General features: G+C 43.0%; 1 protein-coding gene across 2 annotated transcripts in view; it reads left to right on the forward strand.

The window, feature by feature from the left end:
* Window positions 1-504: 504 nt before the first annotated feature.
* Canx (calnexin) overlaps window positions 505-17,183 on the forward strand; it is a 33,975-nt gene continuing 17,296 nt past the window's right edge. Inside the window, exons 1-2 of one of the 2 annotated variants that reach the window (XM_069993828.1) lie at window positions 505-685; window positions 16,372-16,548. In XM_069993828.1, the coding sequence (XP_069849929.1) occupies window positions 16,375-16,548 (174 nt within the window). In that variant the 5' untranslated portion in view covers window positions 505-685; window positions 16,372-16,374. Of the gene's footprint in view, window positions 686-2,139; window positions 2,159-16,371; window positions 16,549-17,183 lie in introns of those variants that run through there. The other variant, XM_069993829.1, reaches the window with a different exon arrangement.

Raw genomic sequence — 17,183 nt, forward strand, 5'->3', positions numbered from 1 at the left:
GCCTGCTTTCAAAGCGCTGGCGCAGTCCCAGCCGAGCACGGCGGGGATCCTTCAGGGACCCACCCGGGGCCCGCGCTCTAGTACACGACCCTCGCTGATAATCGGCCTGGCGCAACCATCCAGCGAGGGGCAGCAGAAGCCAGGGCCAGCTTCACACATCTGGATCGGCACGGAAGCGGGGGGGGCTCGCGGCGCTGGGCGAGGCGCCCACTGAGGCAACGGGGGAACTAGGAGCGAGAACGCGGGCGAGCCCACCCCGCCCTGCCCCGCCCCGCCCCCGGACGCGCGCGCCCACCCGATTGCGTCCCTCCCCACCTTGCCTTCAGCCCAACCAACAGCCACTTCCTGCCTCACTCTCGACCAATCCCCACGCTCCACGAAGAATAGCCCTAGGGGGCGTATGGGAAGGTATATAGAGCGATAGCCTCACCGGCCAACCGAATCTCGGGTCCTACGCAGGTGGGCGGGACTTGGCGCCAGTCGTATCTACTCAGGAGAGAGGGGCGGACGCAGGGCTGGGCTTCGTGCGGTGGGGCTCGCTCGCGCGGCGGCGGTAGCCGAGGCCTTTTGGATCTGCGGCACGTGACGGTCGGGCCGCCTCCGCCTCTGTCTCCTCTGCAGCGCGCGGCCAGGTGTGCGGGTGGAAGGAGCGCGGACACCGCCTGTGGTCTCCGGTTAGCCTGAGGTGAGGTGGGAGGTTTCGCACGGGTGCTCGGGCCTGTGAGGACCGCGGCGGTGGGGGGTGGGGTGGGGGAGGGCGTGCGAACGCCTCACGGCGGCCGAGGGGGTCGGGCGTGGTCGGGGTCTTCGGGGGTGGCGCTGGCTTTTCCGAGGCTCGGGCCCAGGCCGACGCGCCTGCGGTGATGGGAGAGGCGGAATTCGGGCAGCTTGGCTTGGGGAGCCCGGCCCAGGCCGCGCCGCCGGGGTCGGGAGGCGTGGCAGGTGTCCTGGGGCCTCCCTTGACCTCCGAGGACGCGAACACGTTCTTGTGGCTTCGCTCTTCGGGCTTCTTAGGCCTGGGACTGGCCGCCCGGGCCACCCTGAGGTGGGCTGAATTAACCCTTTGGGGATGTGGAGCGGGGATCGGGCCTAGTGGGGATCCCCAGTAGTAGGGAATGGTGAATCGAACCAACAGATTACCTTATATATATAGGATTAGCTTTCCAGATACAGAGCTTGAAAACTAAGCCCCTCGAAACGGAAACTGGACCCTAACACCCTCTACTATAAGGAGAATGTACTAGAACATTCATTGCTTGGAAAACTTCAATTGTAGCACCCGATGTGTGTGTTGGGGGTAGGTAATAATCCAGTCGGAGATTCTCCGGATCTTCAAAAGCAAGAAAACGACCAAAAGCTTGTCTAATGTACCTCACTTATAACCGTGAAGGAAACTGAGGCCTAGAGGTATGAAATGCCTGGCCCAAGGTCATGCAGGTAGTCTAATGGTCACATTGGGATTATAATGGGCTGCTAGGCAGTTTGGATGGTGAAGATGAAGGCCCGGGTTCAAGTGTTTCATCTACCCTTTGGTTGCTATGTTAACTTGGGCCATTTTCTCACCTTTTGTGCATAGATAGTAGATGTAATGATACTTGGTATACTTTTAAGGATTAAAATGTTGAGATGTGTAAAATAAAAGAGTCTGATACCTAAAGTAAATGCTAGATAGGTAATAATTGCCCAGAATTATTGTGGTCTGAATGCTTTGGTCCACAGCACTGATACCTTAGCCCTTGAGTTAGTTAAGTCCTGTATTCCAGGCCTGAAATTACATTTATGATGGAAGAAGGAACTGGACTTTATTGTGTATGAACTGCTGGGCATGACTCTGTGATTGGTAGTTGTGGGAAGTTAAACTGAGCCGAATATTAAAAGCTTCAGAGGACAAAGGTGAACCACAGTTAAGTCTTTTTACTTCTAGTTTAGGAAATGGAAGGTTCTGGATTTTGTGTTTTCTTAATACTTTTTTACAAAGGAAAATTTGTATTGACTTTAAAATCTTTCTGTGTCTTAATATCCATCTTCTTCCAGCAACTTTAAGGGTCATTAGTAGAATTCCCTGTTGTAAATTTGCTTTCATTAATCTCACAGCAGAAGTAAAAGATCGTGTGTGGAAGTTCTCCTTTGCACCATCCAGGTTGCACAAACAAGGCAGGTAATGGATCAAGAGAAGGCTCCAGTTCACTGTGTATTGCAGTGAAAGTCATATAACAGAAGTTCTCTGACCAGTCTGAAAGTGGGTGTCAGTGTTCTTACTATCTTAACTAAACAGTTCACTTAGTTCATTATCTTCCAAGGACCATAGGTTTGATATTTTGACAGGAGTTGTTTGCCGGTTTTGGCAATGACCCTGATGCATCCTTTTAATACAGAGTTCATTTTGCCCTGCAAGATAGCTTCTGGGAATTGGTAAGCATGGATGCAGGTTTCTGGGACTGTAATTATAAGCCCACTACTGGTTAACTAGTTTATAAGTGGACTAGATGGTTCTCAATGTCTTTAAAAAGGGAGTGAAAGGGGCTGGGAAGGTGGCTCAGTGGCAGAATGCTTGCCTTGCATGCATGAGGCCCTTGCTTGGTTCGATTCCTCAGCACCACATAAACAGAAAAAGCTGAAAGTGGTGCTGTGGCTCAAGTGGTAGAGTGCTAGCCTTGAGCTGAGGGACAGGGCCCAGGCCCAGAGTTCAGGCCCCACAACCAAAAAAAAAAGCGAAAGTCTCCATTTGCTTCACCTTTAGGGAGAATTGGGAGGGGCAGATAAGGTGGTGAATATGAAACTGCTTTGAAGAGTGTAATGAGCTGGGAAAATACAATTGGTGGTTCAGAGTAACTTGGGAAATAAAAGTGCTAGCTGAAAACTAGTGGCTCATGCCTGTAATCCTAGCTACTCAGGAAACTGAGATCTGAGGATCATGGTTCAAAGCCAGCCAGGGCAAGAAAGTCTTTGAGATTGTTATCTCCCAACTAACCACCAAAAAAAAAGAGACAGAATTGGAACTGTGGCTTAAGTAGTAGAGTGCTGGCCTTAAAAACAAAACAAAAACCTTAGGGACAGCATACAGGACCTGAATTCAAGCCCCAGGACTAGCACACTACAAGTAAGTCCCCAAGCATAGTGATAACCTGTACAACTTTGTATAAGACTTGTTGGGAGCCCTTCCTTTTCTTTTCAGCTACACCTCTCCACCTTGCAGGGCAGGGGCAGCAGTGCGATAAATAAACTTCTTTTCCTGCCTGGAACACACACACACACACACACACACACACACACACACACACACACACACACACACACACACACACACACACACACACACACACACACACACACACACACACACACACACACACACACACACACACACACACACACACACACACACACACACACACACACACACACACACACACACACACACACACACACCCCTTGTTGGGAAAGTGCTGCTTGAATCTTGAATGCTTTGTTATGGCAACAAGTGTTAAGCTTAACTGAACTGTAAAATAAAAAGTAGTAATAATAATAATTATTATTTTGCCAGGCCTGGGGCTTGGACGCAGGGCCTGGGCACTGTCCCTGAGCTGCTTTTGCTAGCACTAGCACTCTACCACTTGAGCCACAGTGCCACTTCTGGCTTTTTCTGTGTATGTGGTACTGAGGAATTGAACCCAGGAACTCATGTTTGCTAGGCCAGACTCTACCACTAAGCTGTATTCCCAGCCCTCAAAATTATTTTTAAAAAGGAATTTAGAGAATCTTCAGTATTTTGAGTATTCACATTGTTTTCTATTTGTAGTACTAGGTTTGAACTCTGCCTCATTCTTGCTCTACCATTTGAGCCACACCCCCACCTTAGAATAGTCACATCTTAAACTTAATAGGAAAACAGTATTATTATTATTATTATTATTATTATTATTATTATTATTATTATTATTATTATTGTGGTTGTGGGCATTGAACTTGGAATGTTGCACCTGCTAGGAAAGCACTTTGCCACTGAGATACATCCCAGCCTGGAGAAATTAATTATAATGTTTATAGGTTATAGGCATGAGCCATTCACACAGCAGACACTATGTTTTAAGTTGTTTATATCTATACATATATATATATATATGTATACTCAGAAAAAAAAGAACAATAATTAGCTTCTCTGTAACATCACCTTTATAATAAAAATTAAAGGGGGGGAGTGTAGTTGTGGAGATAGGAGGGAAGGGATGGTAGGGGAAAAACAAAGGAGGCAACAATGCTTGATAAGAAATAGACTTATTACCTTGCTCATGTAATTGTATCCCCTCTGTATTTTTCACAATAAAAAACTTATTACAAAAAACAATTAAAATTTTTTTTCTTAAAAAATGTTAACCAACTTTCAGAATCAAGTCTATGGTTTTCTTTTTCCTTTTTATGCCAGTCTGGGATTTGAACTTGAGGTCTGGGCACTGTTCCTGAGCTTTTATATTCAAAGCTCTCTACTACTTTGAGCTACCTCTCCATTTCTGTTTCATTCTGGTAGTTAATTGGAAGCTAAGTCTCATGTACTTTCCTGCCTGGGCTGGTTTTGAACCACAATTCCCAATGTCAACTTCCTAAGTAGCTAGGACCTGCACATGCCAGTGCCTAGCTGTTTTCATTAATTGTAGTTTTGCTCTTGTTATTGAGCTAATTCTACCTTATAGGTTCAGATAAAAAAAAATCACCCTCTTCCTCTGTCGATTTTTCCAGTAGTTTGTGAAGGTTTGTTGCTTCTTTCCTAAGTGCTTAGTAGAATTATCTGTGGGCAACTAGCTTGTAAGTTTTCATTCTAAGATTTATCTCTTAAGGCAAGAAATGTTTAATTCCTTTAAAGTTTATGATATTAGAAAGAGGAATTGTGGTTCAATAATCATAGCCAAAACACTGAGAAACAATAACTATGATTAAGTGGAATTTATTCCTGGAATCCAAGGATGGTTCTGCATTTTAAAAAATGTAAGTTACAGAAGTGGCACTGTAGCAGAGCTGAGGGATAACACTCAGGCCGAGTTCAAGCCCCAGGACTGACCAAAAAAAACAAAAAAAGTAAGTTACATTAATAAAGGATATAACTACATGATGATCTCATTAGGCACAGAAAATAATCACCCTTTGATGATAAACTCAGCAATCTAAGAAGAGAAAGGATTTTCCAGTCTACTTCAGAGATAAAAAGGCCTTACTTGAAAATACCTTGAGGAGCCCCTATTTATGTGTGAGCAGACCCTTATTGGGGTTATATAAAGTTTTGCCTTTGAGAGTTTTTTTTTTTTGTTTGTTTTGTTTTTTGTTTTTTGCTGGTCTTGGGACTTGAACTCAGGGTCTGGGCTCTGTCCCTGAATTTCTTTTGCTCAAGGCTACTGGTGCTCTACCACTTGAGCCACAGCACCCTCCTTCCGGCTTTTTCTGCTTCTGTGGTACTGAGGAATGAACTCAGGGCTTTGTGTATGCTAGGCAAGCACTCTACCACATAGCCACATTCCCAGTATGCCTTTGAGTTTTGTCACATCATAATTCTTTAGTGTTTACCAATTTCTAAAGTTTATCTAAATAGTTGTCTGGATTTTCTGAACTACTTTTCAGAGTATATTTGCTTCTGTTAAAAACAATATTTGGGTGTCAGAGGCCCATACCTCTAATCCTAACTACTTGGGAAGCTAAGACTGGGGGTATTGGGTTTGAGGCCAATCAAGGGAGAGAAGTTCATGAGAACCTTGTGCTTTTGTTATCCTAGCTATATTGAAGCGTAACATAAGTGGATTCTCTCTTATTTTAAAATCCAACAAAAATCAGGCCTGGAGCTATCACTCAGAAGTAAGAGCAGAGCACCTGCTTGGCAAGCAACAAGGTCCAAATAATAAATAACTAGACTAGTTGGGCCTGAACTTTATACTTTTTTTTTTTTTTTTTTTTTTTGGGTCCGGTCGTGGAGCCTGAACTCTGGGCCTGGGCGCTGTCCCTCAGCTCTTCAGCTCAAGGCTAGCGCTCTACCACTTGAGCCACAGCGCCACTTCCGGCTTTTTTCTTTTTGCTTATGTGGTGCTGAGGAATCGAACCCAGGGCCTCAGGCATGCAAGGCAAGCGCTCTACCACTGAGCCACCTTCCCAGCCCCACTTTATACTTCTAACACTCAGGATGATCAGGCATGAGGATTTTGAATTCTAACTCCAACCTGGGTTACATAGTGATTCCCTGTCGAAACAAACAAAACAAGAAAAATAGATTATTTAGGGTTAGAGTTGAAGCTCAGAAGTACTGAACTTGCTTAGCTTGTTTTTTTTTTTTTTTTTTTTTTTTTTTTGTCGGTCGTGGGGCTTGAACTCTGGGCCTGGGCGCTGTCCCTCAGCTCTTCAGCTCAAGGCGAGCGCTCTACCACTTGAGCTACAGCGCCACTTCCGGTTTTCTGGTGGTTTATTGGAGATAGGAGTCTCACGGTCTCTCCTGCCCGGGCTGGCTTTGAACCGCGATCCTCAGATCTCAGCCTCCTGAGTAGCTAGGATTACAGGCGTGAGCCACCAGCGCCCGGCAGGCTTAGCTTGTTTAAAACCTTGGTTTTGATGTCTAGCATTACAATAGAAAGAGGGGATATATTTATAATTATTGAAAGTCTTGTGTGTATTATTAGTAAAAAAGTACAGTCTGTCTTTTAAATTTAGAATTCATAGAAGTAATTGGTGGTAGATAGGAAAAAAATTGACAGCTCTACATTGAGTTTTCCAAAGGAGAAATCATGAAATGAGGTTTGAGGAAAGTAAGTTTTTTTTTGGAGGGGGGGGTCCAGTCATGGGGCCTGAACTCTAGGCCTGGTCGCTGTCCCTCAGCTCTTCAGCTCAAGGCTAGTGCTCTACCACTTGAGCCATAGCACCACTTCCAGCTTTTTTCTTTTTGCTTATGTGGTGCTGAGGAATCGAACCCAGGGTCTCAGGCATGCAAGGCAAGCTCTCTACCACTGAGCCACCTTCCCAGCCCCAAAAGTAAGTTTTTCTTGTTATGTAAAGTAGTTCAACATGTTATATCCATGCAGATTAGATCGTTGGGTTAAATATGAGAATTTATAAGTTAGTCATCTGGGCTGGATGTGTTGTTCAGTGGTAAAGTGCTTGTTAAGCATGTGCTAGGTCTTGGGATCTATCCCAACATCAGAGCAGTTCTCACTTGATTATATAAATTGTGTTTGAGTAAACTGTTGAACTAATAGTAAGTAGTCCATCTATAAAATAAAAAAAGGAAACCTTAGAGGAATCAAGCTAACCAAGGCCTTACAGGAGTGGGAGAAATTGGAATCCTAGTTATTTAGGAGGCTGAGATCTGGGGATCATGGTTCAAAGCCAGCCTGGACAGGAAAGTATCCAAAAAGGAAAGACTTTATCCAAAAGTCTTTATCTCCAGTTAATGGCCAGAAAACCAGAAGTGGCGCTCTGGCTTAAGTGGTAGAGTGCTAGCCTGGAGCTGAAGAGTTCAGGGACAGTGCCAGGCCCAGAGTTCAAGCCTCATGACTCACAAAAAAAAAAAAAAAAAAAGGAAAGACGACTCAAGACCTGGGTTTACAGCTCAGCAATAGACCACTTGTTATTTAACATGTATAAAGTCTTGTTTTTGATCCTTACTGCTTAAAAAAAATGAACATTTCTAGAATCCAAGATAATTGACATTTCTAGAAGTTAAGAGGTGGATTAGGCTGGGCACTAGTGGCTTGTTTCTGTAATCCTAGCTACTCAAGGAGGCTGATAGCTGCAGATCAAGTTTCGAAGCCATCCCTGGCAGGAAAATCCATGAGTCTCATCTCCAGTTAACTACCAGGAAAGCCAGAAAAGAGCTATGGCTCCAGGATTGGCACCAAAAAAGAAAAACAAAGAAAAAAAATTAAAAGTGGCAAAATAGTGCAGAGGTCTCTGGTACCACCCACCACTCAGCTTCCCATAGGTGATAGAACTATAATGCCAGAAGTAGTACTTGAATTTATACAATCTGATTTAGATTTTTTTTTGCCAATCCTGGTGCTTGAACTCAGGTCTGGGCACTGTCCCTGAGCATCTTTTTCTCAGGACTAGCACTCTACCATTTGAGCCACAGTGCTACTTCTGGCTTTTTCTGTTTATATGTTACTGAGGAATTGATCCCAGGGTTTCATGCATGCTAGACAAGCACTCTACCACTAAGCCACATTCCCAGACCTTTTATCAGTTTTTTTTTTTTTTTTTTTGCTGTTTGTTTGTTTCCAGATTCCCAGCCCTTTTATCAGTTTTTTTGTTTTTGTTTTTTTTTTTTTTTTGTCAGTTGTGAGGCTTGAACTCTGGGCCTGGGTACTGTCCCTGAGCTCTTCAGCACAAGGCAAGCACTGTACTACGTGAGCCACAGCGCCACTTTCGATTTTCTGGTGGTTAATTGGAAATAAGAGTTTCAAGGGCTGTGTTGCCTGGAGCTGGCTTTGAACCACAATCCTTAGATCTAGGCCTCCTGAGTAGCTAGGATTATAAGCGTGAGCCACTAGCACCTGGCCCTTTATCAGTTTTTATGTTTGATAGTTCTAAGAAATTTTATGACAGTAATTAATTTTTGGATTTCATCTTTTGTGGCATTGTTTGGCATGTTTTTATTTATTTATTTTTTTTGGGGGGGGGGTCCGGTCATGGGCCTGAACTCTGGGCCTGGGCACTGTCCCTCAGCTCTTCAGCTCAAGGCTAGTGCTCTACCACTTGAGCCACCGCCATTTCCGGCTTTTTTCCTTTGTGCTTATGTGGTGCTGGGGAATCAAACCCAGGGCATGCAAGGCAAGCGCTCTACCACTGAGCCATCTTCCCAGCCCAATTTGGCATGTTTTTATAGGACAATATTACCATGAGTCTTAAGCAATACCAGCTTGTGTGCATTTTTGCAAGTGAGATAGACAAATGATAGTAATGTGAGTTTCTTGTTATTAACTAAAAATATCTCGGTTAGAACTATCATTACAGGTTATTCGTAAACTTTTGTATTGTAGTTGTGTTACACTTGTAATTTTGGTAACCACAAGCATAAAATAATTAAGATTACCTTCAATGTATGTATATTTTTTTTTATTTCTAGACTTAGGACCATCTTGTCTAGGTAAAACTACTTAAGATCAGATTCTGGAGGATAATAAGATCTGAGGATTATGATTCAAAGGCAGCCTGGGCAAGAAAATCTGTGAGACTCTTATCTCAATTAACCACCAAAAAGTTGTACATGGAGCTCTGGCCCAACTGCTAGCTTTGAGCAAAAAAAAAAAAAGACTAAAGCCGGGTGCTGGTGGCTCACATTAAGACATGAATAAGTCAAAACCATACCACATAAAATATATGTGTATATCAAGGCTATAGAGAAGTTGTTCACTTCAGAATCGTATTAAATTTTTATGTTGGTTTGATTTTTTTTAATTGCTGTCTCTTCTGAAGTTCCATGCCTGTAGTAATTTATAATTTCACAAGATAGAAATTTTATTTTATTATTATTATTTTTTTGAGGGGGGGTCCGGTCATGGGGCCTGAACTCTGGGCCTGGGTGCTGTCCTTCAGCTCTTCAGCTCAAGGCTAGCGCTCTACCACTTGAGCCACAGCACCACTTCCGGCTTTCTTCTTTTTTTTTTCTTCTTTCTTTTTCTTTCTTTCTTTCTTTTGCGTATGTGGTGCTGAGGAATCGAACCCAGGGCCTCAGGCATGCAAGGCAAGGGCTCTACCACTGAGCCACCTTCCCAGCCCAAGATAGAAATTTTAAATGAACACAAATGAGACAGCTGAGTGTGTAGCACTTGTAATTTTGGTAGCCTAGTCATGAGTTTTATAGCCCCCTGATGTGCTTGCATACATTCATCCTAGTTCCAAGGGATTCTGCTGCAGAGAGTTAGAAGGAACAAACTTACATGGAAAAAAGGTGCATACTTTCAATGGGGATCTTGATGCATGGGGGGGGCAGTTGTTGCTCTTAAAGGGGAGCAGGTGTAAATGAGGCTAGGGCTGCGTGTAAGTTCAGTGGGAGAGCACTTGCCTAGCAGGCATGCATAAAGCCTTGGCTTCATCTTCAGCACCGCAAAAGTAGAAAAGCAAAGCAAAATGAAAAATAGTAATTGAAGTGTTCCAAGAGAAAGTGGCGATAGAAAAACAAGGGCTGGGAAGGTGGCTCAGTAGTAGAGTGCTTGCCTTGCCTACATGAGGCCCTGGGTTCAATTCCTCAGCACCACAGGAAAAGCTGGAAGAGGCTCTGTGGCTCAAGTGGTAGAGCGCTAGCCTTAAGTTGAAGAGCTGAGGGACAGCGCCCAGGCCCAGAGTTCAAGCCCCACGACTGACAAAAAAACAGGGACGTTATAAAACTGGCATTCAGATATGTTAGAAGTGTGCACAAACTGTGAAGTACAAAAGAATTGTAGGCATATAGGAAAAATATGAGGGTTTTAAGGTGATTTCTTGAAAACATGAACATTGTAAAAAAGATATTCTGTGTCTTTAAGACAAAAGTATAGAATTAGCAAGAAAGGTACACTGGGCAGTCGGCAACCTTGACTCATTTAGGCAAGGTTTGGACTATAATTTTTCCTGAAAAAGAAGAGAGAAGGCTGGGAAGGTGGCTTAGTGGTAGAGCGCTTGCCTAGCATGCATGAAGCCTTGGGTTCAATTCCTCAGTACTGCATAAACAGAAAAAACCAGAAGTGGTGCTGTGGCTCAAGTGGTAGTCTTGAGCAAAAGAAGCTCAGAGACAGGCCCTGAGTTCAAGCCCCAGGGCTGACAGAGAGAGAGAGAGAGAGAGAGAGAGAGAGAGAGAGAGAGAGAGAGAGAGAGAGAGAAAGAATGCAAGAGAGAGACAGACTACTACATGGTTTTTCAGTTCTAGAATTATTTAGGGCAAAGGAAGCATGATAGTTTAACTTTTTTTTTTTTGGCAGGGGTGGAGGGGCAGTCCTGGGGCTTGAACTCAGGGCCTGGGCACTGTCCCTGAACTTCATTTGCTCAAGGCTAGCACTCTACACCTGAGCCAAAGCGTCACTTCAGGCCTTTTCTGTTTATGTAGTACTAAGCAATTGAACCCAGGGCTTCATGCATGCTAGACAAGCACTCTACCACTAAACCACCCACTGTTCCAGCCCTACTTTAACTTTTTTTTTGTGGGGGGGGTCTGGTCGTGGGGCCTGAACTCTGGGCTTGGGCACTGTCCCTCAGCTCTTCAGCTCAAGCCTAGCACTCTACCACTTGAGCCACAGCGCCACTTCCGGCTTTTTTCTTTTTCCTAGTTTAACTTTTTATTTTAATCCTTTTTTTTTTTTTTTTTTTTTGCCAGTCCTGAGGCTTAGACTCAGGGCCTGGGCACTGTCCCTGTGCTTCTTTTGCTCAAGGCAAACACACTCTACCACTTGAGCCACAGCGCCACTTCCAGCTTTTTCTGTTTATGTGGTACTGAGGAATTGAACCCAGGGCTTCATGAATACTAGGCATGCACTCTACCACTAAGCCACGTCCCCAGCTCTATTTTAATTATTTTTGCTGCTCTTTCCCAAGCGAGTTTCCTGTCCTCTGCCTCTGACACACCTCTCAATCCTGGCTGTTGAGCTCAGGGTCTAATAGGCAAGCATTTATCCATTTGAGCTATGGCTATCGCTTCTTTTTTCATTGCTTATTTCTGACTCTTGCTTTATTCCCTGGACTGCCTGGGCTTCACTTCCTCTACTTGTGCTTTACTGTGTTACTAGGGATGACAGGTGTGTACCACTGCTTGCAGCCATTGTGCTTCCCTAGGAAGCTGGGATAACAGGTGCATGGTACCACTGCCAGCCATTTGTTCAGATGGAGTCTTGAAAACTTTTTCCTGGGATGGCCTCAAACTGTGATTTTCCTCCCAGCCCCCATGTCCATTTCCCAAGTAGCTAGGATTATAGGCTGGCCTTTTTATTGTTTGAAACTACTATAGGTTAACAGAAAATTTGCAGAGTACAAAGGGTTCCCAATATGTCCTATGTCTAATTTATACTGTCAAAAATAGTAATAACATTACTATGGTATATTTATTAAAATTAATGAGCCAGTTTTGATACCACTTTTTCAGACTGTCTTATTGTTAGCAATATGCTTTTTTTTTCCTTTCTTCCAATCCCGGGGCTTGAACTCAGGGCCTGGGTACTGTCCCTGAGCTTTTGTGCTCAAGGCTAGCACTCTACCAATTTTGAGTTTTGAGCTACAGCTCTACTTCTGGGCTTTTGTGGCAGTTAGAGATAGGAGTCTCATAGATTTTGCTGCTTGGTCTGGATTCAAACTGAGATTCTCATATCTTAGTCTTCTGAGTAGTTTAGGATTACAGGCATGAGCCACTAGCACCTAGCTAGGAATATGCATTTTAGCTTCTCTCATTTTGTTTTGTTTGGTGGTTTGAGCAGATATCTCAATTGTTCAATATTCAATAGTATTGGATATGTTATAGTCTGTTTATTCCCTTATCTGTTGAAGGACATTTTGGTTGCCTACAGATTATTTAGTAGCAGTGCTAGTTCATGGCTTTTTTTTGGGGGGGGGTAGTCAGTTGTGGGGCCTGAATTCAGGGCTGTCCCTGAGTTTTTTGCTCAGAGCTAGTGCTCTGCTACTTGAGCCCAGCTCCACTTCTGTTTTTGGAGTAGTTAACTGGAGGTAAGAGTCTCACTGACTTTCTTGCCCTGGGCTGGCTTCAAACTGCAGTCCTCAGATCCTTCTGAGTAGCTAGGGTTATGGGCATGAGCAACTGTGCCCAGCAAGCCATGGCCTTTAGTGCTAAGCACATGGTATTCTAGCAGTGAGCTGTAATTTTTTTGTTGTTTTAAATTGGTTTCTCTTATTGTTCAGTGAGTTTTTTTATATACGTTAAAACCAGTCCATCAGATGTATGTTTTGCAGTTACCTTCTGCCAGTTTGTGATTGTCTTTGGTGGTTTTACAAGGTAGAAACTTAATGTTTCTTTCTTTGAGGTACTATGTTTTTGATGTACAAAAAACAATATCAAACCCAAGACCACCTAAGTATTTTCCTGTCTTATCTTGAAAGTATTGTAAGATGACATCCATTTTTTTAAAATTTTTTTTGCCAGTCCTGGAGCTTGAACTCAGGGCCTGGGCATTGTCCCTGAGCTTCTTTTGCTCAAGGCTAGCACTTTACCAGTTGAGCCACAGCACCACTTCTGGCTTTTTCTGTTTATGTGGTACTCAGGACTTAATTCATGCTAGACAAGCACTCTACATTCCCAGCCACATTCATATCCCAAGATGACATTCTTTTTATGTACCAACCGGGATATCCTATTGGGTCACATTTGATATAGGAAGTATATGAGTAGGAGAACTGGGATATGAGTGGCTGGTTCTTGGTAGTGTCACATTTTTATTACTGAAGTAGAGAATTAAGGTTACCTTACATATGTTATCTTGAATAGTTTTGAATAATATTTGGAGAATTTAAAGCAGATGAATAGTGGCTTTTAGGACTAGACTAGACTAACTTTTTGGGGGCATATTGGCAAATTAAGGTAGATAAAACAGCATACATAAAGCCAAACATTGAGGACTGACTTGTCACAGTTGGGTGATAAGGGTTTCCCAGCATCCTTCACAATGTCTAGATAATACAAACAGTAGATGAGCACCCAGGTGCCTCTTTTGTCTAAAATACAGGTCCTATAACTGGGTGTAGGGGAACTGGTAGTGGGAGAGAAGTATATTCCCTGGATTTGCTGGAGACTCTACCTTGTTCTCAATAAAACAGATTGCCTGCTGTTTGAGAACTCTTTTCTTTTTTAAGCTTTTCCCATGTTGATCCCATTCCCCTTACTATTTCTTGGTCCCTAACCTGGGCCAGGCTTCTCAATAAACCTTCCAAAAGATCTCTGTTCTGGATCACTCCCTTTGCTGCTCTTTCCTGAGAAGGGTTACTATCCTCTGCCTCTGACCTCTTCATAAGTATGTGGTAGCATACTGTCTGGTGTAATAGAAGTTAGGAATATGCAATCTTCAGATCATCAAGAGTACATTAATTACAGGCTCGTGCCTGTAATCCTAGCTACTCTAGAGGCTGAGATCTGAGGATCGGTTCAAAGCCAGCCCAGGCTGGAAAGTTCTTGAGACTCTTATCTCCCAATAAACCACCAGAAAACTGGAAGTGGCCCTGTGTGGCTTATGTGGTAGAGCGCTAGCCTTGAGCTAAAGAGCTCAGAGACAGTGCCCAGGCCCAGAGTTCAATCCCGATGACTGACCAAAAAAAAAGGGGGGGGGGTAGGTAATTTCACTAAGTCTTAATTCAAAGTATAAAAGAAAATAAGTTACTCCTAGAAGGTTCCCAAGAAATAGTGCATATGAAAATGCTTTTATAAACTGGAAAGCAGCACAATAGATTATTTGTAAACCAGAATCAATGCTTCCTTGGGTCAGTAGCTATAGGATTCCTTTGGAACTTGCTAATAGTAAGACCTTGTCTCAACTAGAAAGCTAAAAATAATAAAATAAGGGGGAAATACCTAGATTCCTTGTATACTTGAAGTTATGGACTATTTGTCTTTCTGTAACTGGTTTATTTTACTTAGCTTAACCTTTCAAGATTCACCCATGTGCTAGCATGTGACGGGATTTCCTTTTAAGGCTGAATAGTATTCCATTGTATGTGAAGTGCCTCATTTTCTTTTTCCATTCATCCATTTTTTGATGGACATTTGGGTTGCTTCCACTACTTAGTTATAGTGCTGCTAAGAACAGGGGTGTACAAACATCTCTGTGAGATCCTGTTTGAGTTATTTTGGCTACAAATGCAGAAATGAGGTTGCTGGAACATATGGCAGCTGCTTTTCCGTAGCAGTTGTACCATTTTACAATCCTTTTCACAGTGCATAAGAATTCCAACTTCTCCACATCCCTGTCAACATTTGACTAACCTTTCAAACTTCACTCTTGGAACAGTGTGTTTACTGTTGTGATTTTTAGCTGAAACCATGGGCTTTTGTACTGATTATAGATCAAGGGAAGAAACCATGGTCTGAGAGAAAACAAACCAGTGGGCAAAAGTAATTGTAGCTGTTGGTCAGAAAGATGAGCAGAATCCACCATTTGTCAGAAAGAAAAACTTAACTGGAAAACAGTACTTGTGTGTTTCAGGGTGATTTTAGTTTGTGTGTGTGTGTGCTCATGTGTGCACACGTACACATGCGTGTATATGTTTTACATTCAATGAACAGAAGGAGAAAATGAATTATATGCTTTAGTGTGCATGAGGGAGGTAGTGTTGACTGGGGCGAGTGGAGGATTCTTGAAGGAAATGGTTGTGAATGCTAGCTAAAGAATGTAGATTTTTTACATCAACTTCCATTGAAAGGATTTAGAGTGGGCTGAGAATGTCGCTTAGTGGTAGAGTGCTTGTAGCATGCATGATCTTCTGGGTTCGATTCCTGAGTACCACATAAGCAGAAAATGCTGAAAGTGGTGCTGTGGCTTAAATGGTAGAGTGCTAAAGAGGCTGAGTTCAAGCCCCAGGATCAATAAAAAGAAAAAAGATTTTAAGTAACAAATGTAGAATCCGGATATAGGATCATTTGCTGGGGCTTGAACTCAGGTCCTGGGCACTGTCCCTGTGCTTCTTTTGATCAAGGCTGGTGCTCCACCACTTGAGCCACATCACTACTTCCAGTTTTTCTGTTTATGTGTTAGTGAGGAATTGAATTCAGGGCTTCATGTGTGGTAGGCAAGCGCTCTACCACTAAGCCACATTCTCAGCCCCTGCACAAGGGATTTAGTTGCTTAGAAGATTAGAGATAAGTGGCTAGTCCTTGGTTTTATATTTGTATTGTGGAATCCTTATACACTAATTTGAAAATATGTCCATGCTTGATTTTTGAACAACAGCAGTGTCCATATAAATCATTAAGTTATCTCTGTTATTTCTTCCTTTTTTTTTTTTTTTTTTTGGTGGGTTGTAGACTTGAATTCAGGGCCTGGGTAGTGTCTCAGCTCCTTTGCTGAAGGCTAGCACTCAACCACTTTGAGCCACAGCACTACTTCTGGTTTTTGAGTGATTTAATTGGAGATAAGATTCTCACAAGGACTTTTCTGTCTGGACTGGTTTCTAACCATGATCCTTAGATCTCAGCCTCCTGAGTATCTAGGATTACAGGCGTGAGCCACAGGCCCCTGGCTCATCTCTGTTATTTCATTGTAATGTTCCTTAATCCCTTTGACTTCATGTTCCTTAACTATAGAATGAATACTTAAGGTTTCTTTTACCTCTTTGATTTGAAAGCTTTAATTTTAAACATGAAGGTGGGAAGGATTAATAGTCTTTCTGAAATTTAAAATAAGAGGCAGCACATTTAGTTTATCTTATTCTTTTTATATGTAGATCATGGAAGGGAGATGGTTGCTGTGTATGTTACTGGTCCTTGGAACTGCCATTATTCAGGCTCATGATGGACATGATGACGATATGATTGATATTGAGGATGATCTTGATGATGTCATTGAAGAGGTAGAAGATTCAAAATCGAAACCAGATACCAGCACTCCTCCATCTCCAAAGGTTTGAATTGGTTTTTGAATCTATTCCCTCATGGTAAATATGAACATAGGGGTTGAGGATATGTAGTTCAGTGGTAGAGTGCTAGTATGTTCAAAGCTCTTGAGTTTGAGCTACATTACTAAAATTAAAAAAAAAAAAATTAAAAGGGCTGGGAAGGTGGCTTAGTGGTAGAGTGCTTACCTTGCACACCTGAGGCCCTGGGTTCAATTCCTCAGCACCACATAAGCAGAAAAGGCTGGAAGTGGTGCTGTGGTTCAAGTGGTAGAGTGCTGGTCTTGAGCTGAAGAGCTGAGGGATGCACTCAGGCCCCGAGTTCAGGCCCCACGACCGACAAAAATAAGTAAAATTAAACATAGAATGAATTTGGATCTTTTCAAAGGAAAAGCAAAGTTTGTTAAGATAACAAAACTGATGTTTGCTTTGTTCTATATTGCCAGAGGTCCATATGGATTAAATTCAATCCTAGCTACTCAGGAGGCTGATATCTGCGGATTGCAGTTCAAGTCCAGTCCAGGCAGGAAACTACAATTAACCACTAGAAAATTAGAAGTGGTCCTCTGGCTCAGTGGTAGAGCACTAGCCTTGAGCAAAAGAGCTCAGGGAGAGCGCCCAGGCCCTGATTTCAAGCCCAACAA

Source organism: Dipodomys merriami, unplaced genomic scaffold (assembly GCF_024711535.1).
Source record: "Dipodomys merriami isolate MVZ:Mamm:240054 unplaced genomic scaffold, mDipMer1.0.p SCAF_44, whole genome shotgun sequence".
Taxonomy (NCBI): Eukaryota; Metazoa; Chordata; class Mammalia; order Rodentia; family Heteromyidae; genus Dipodomys; species Dipodomys merriami.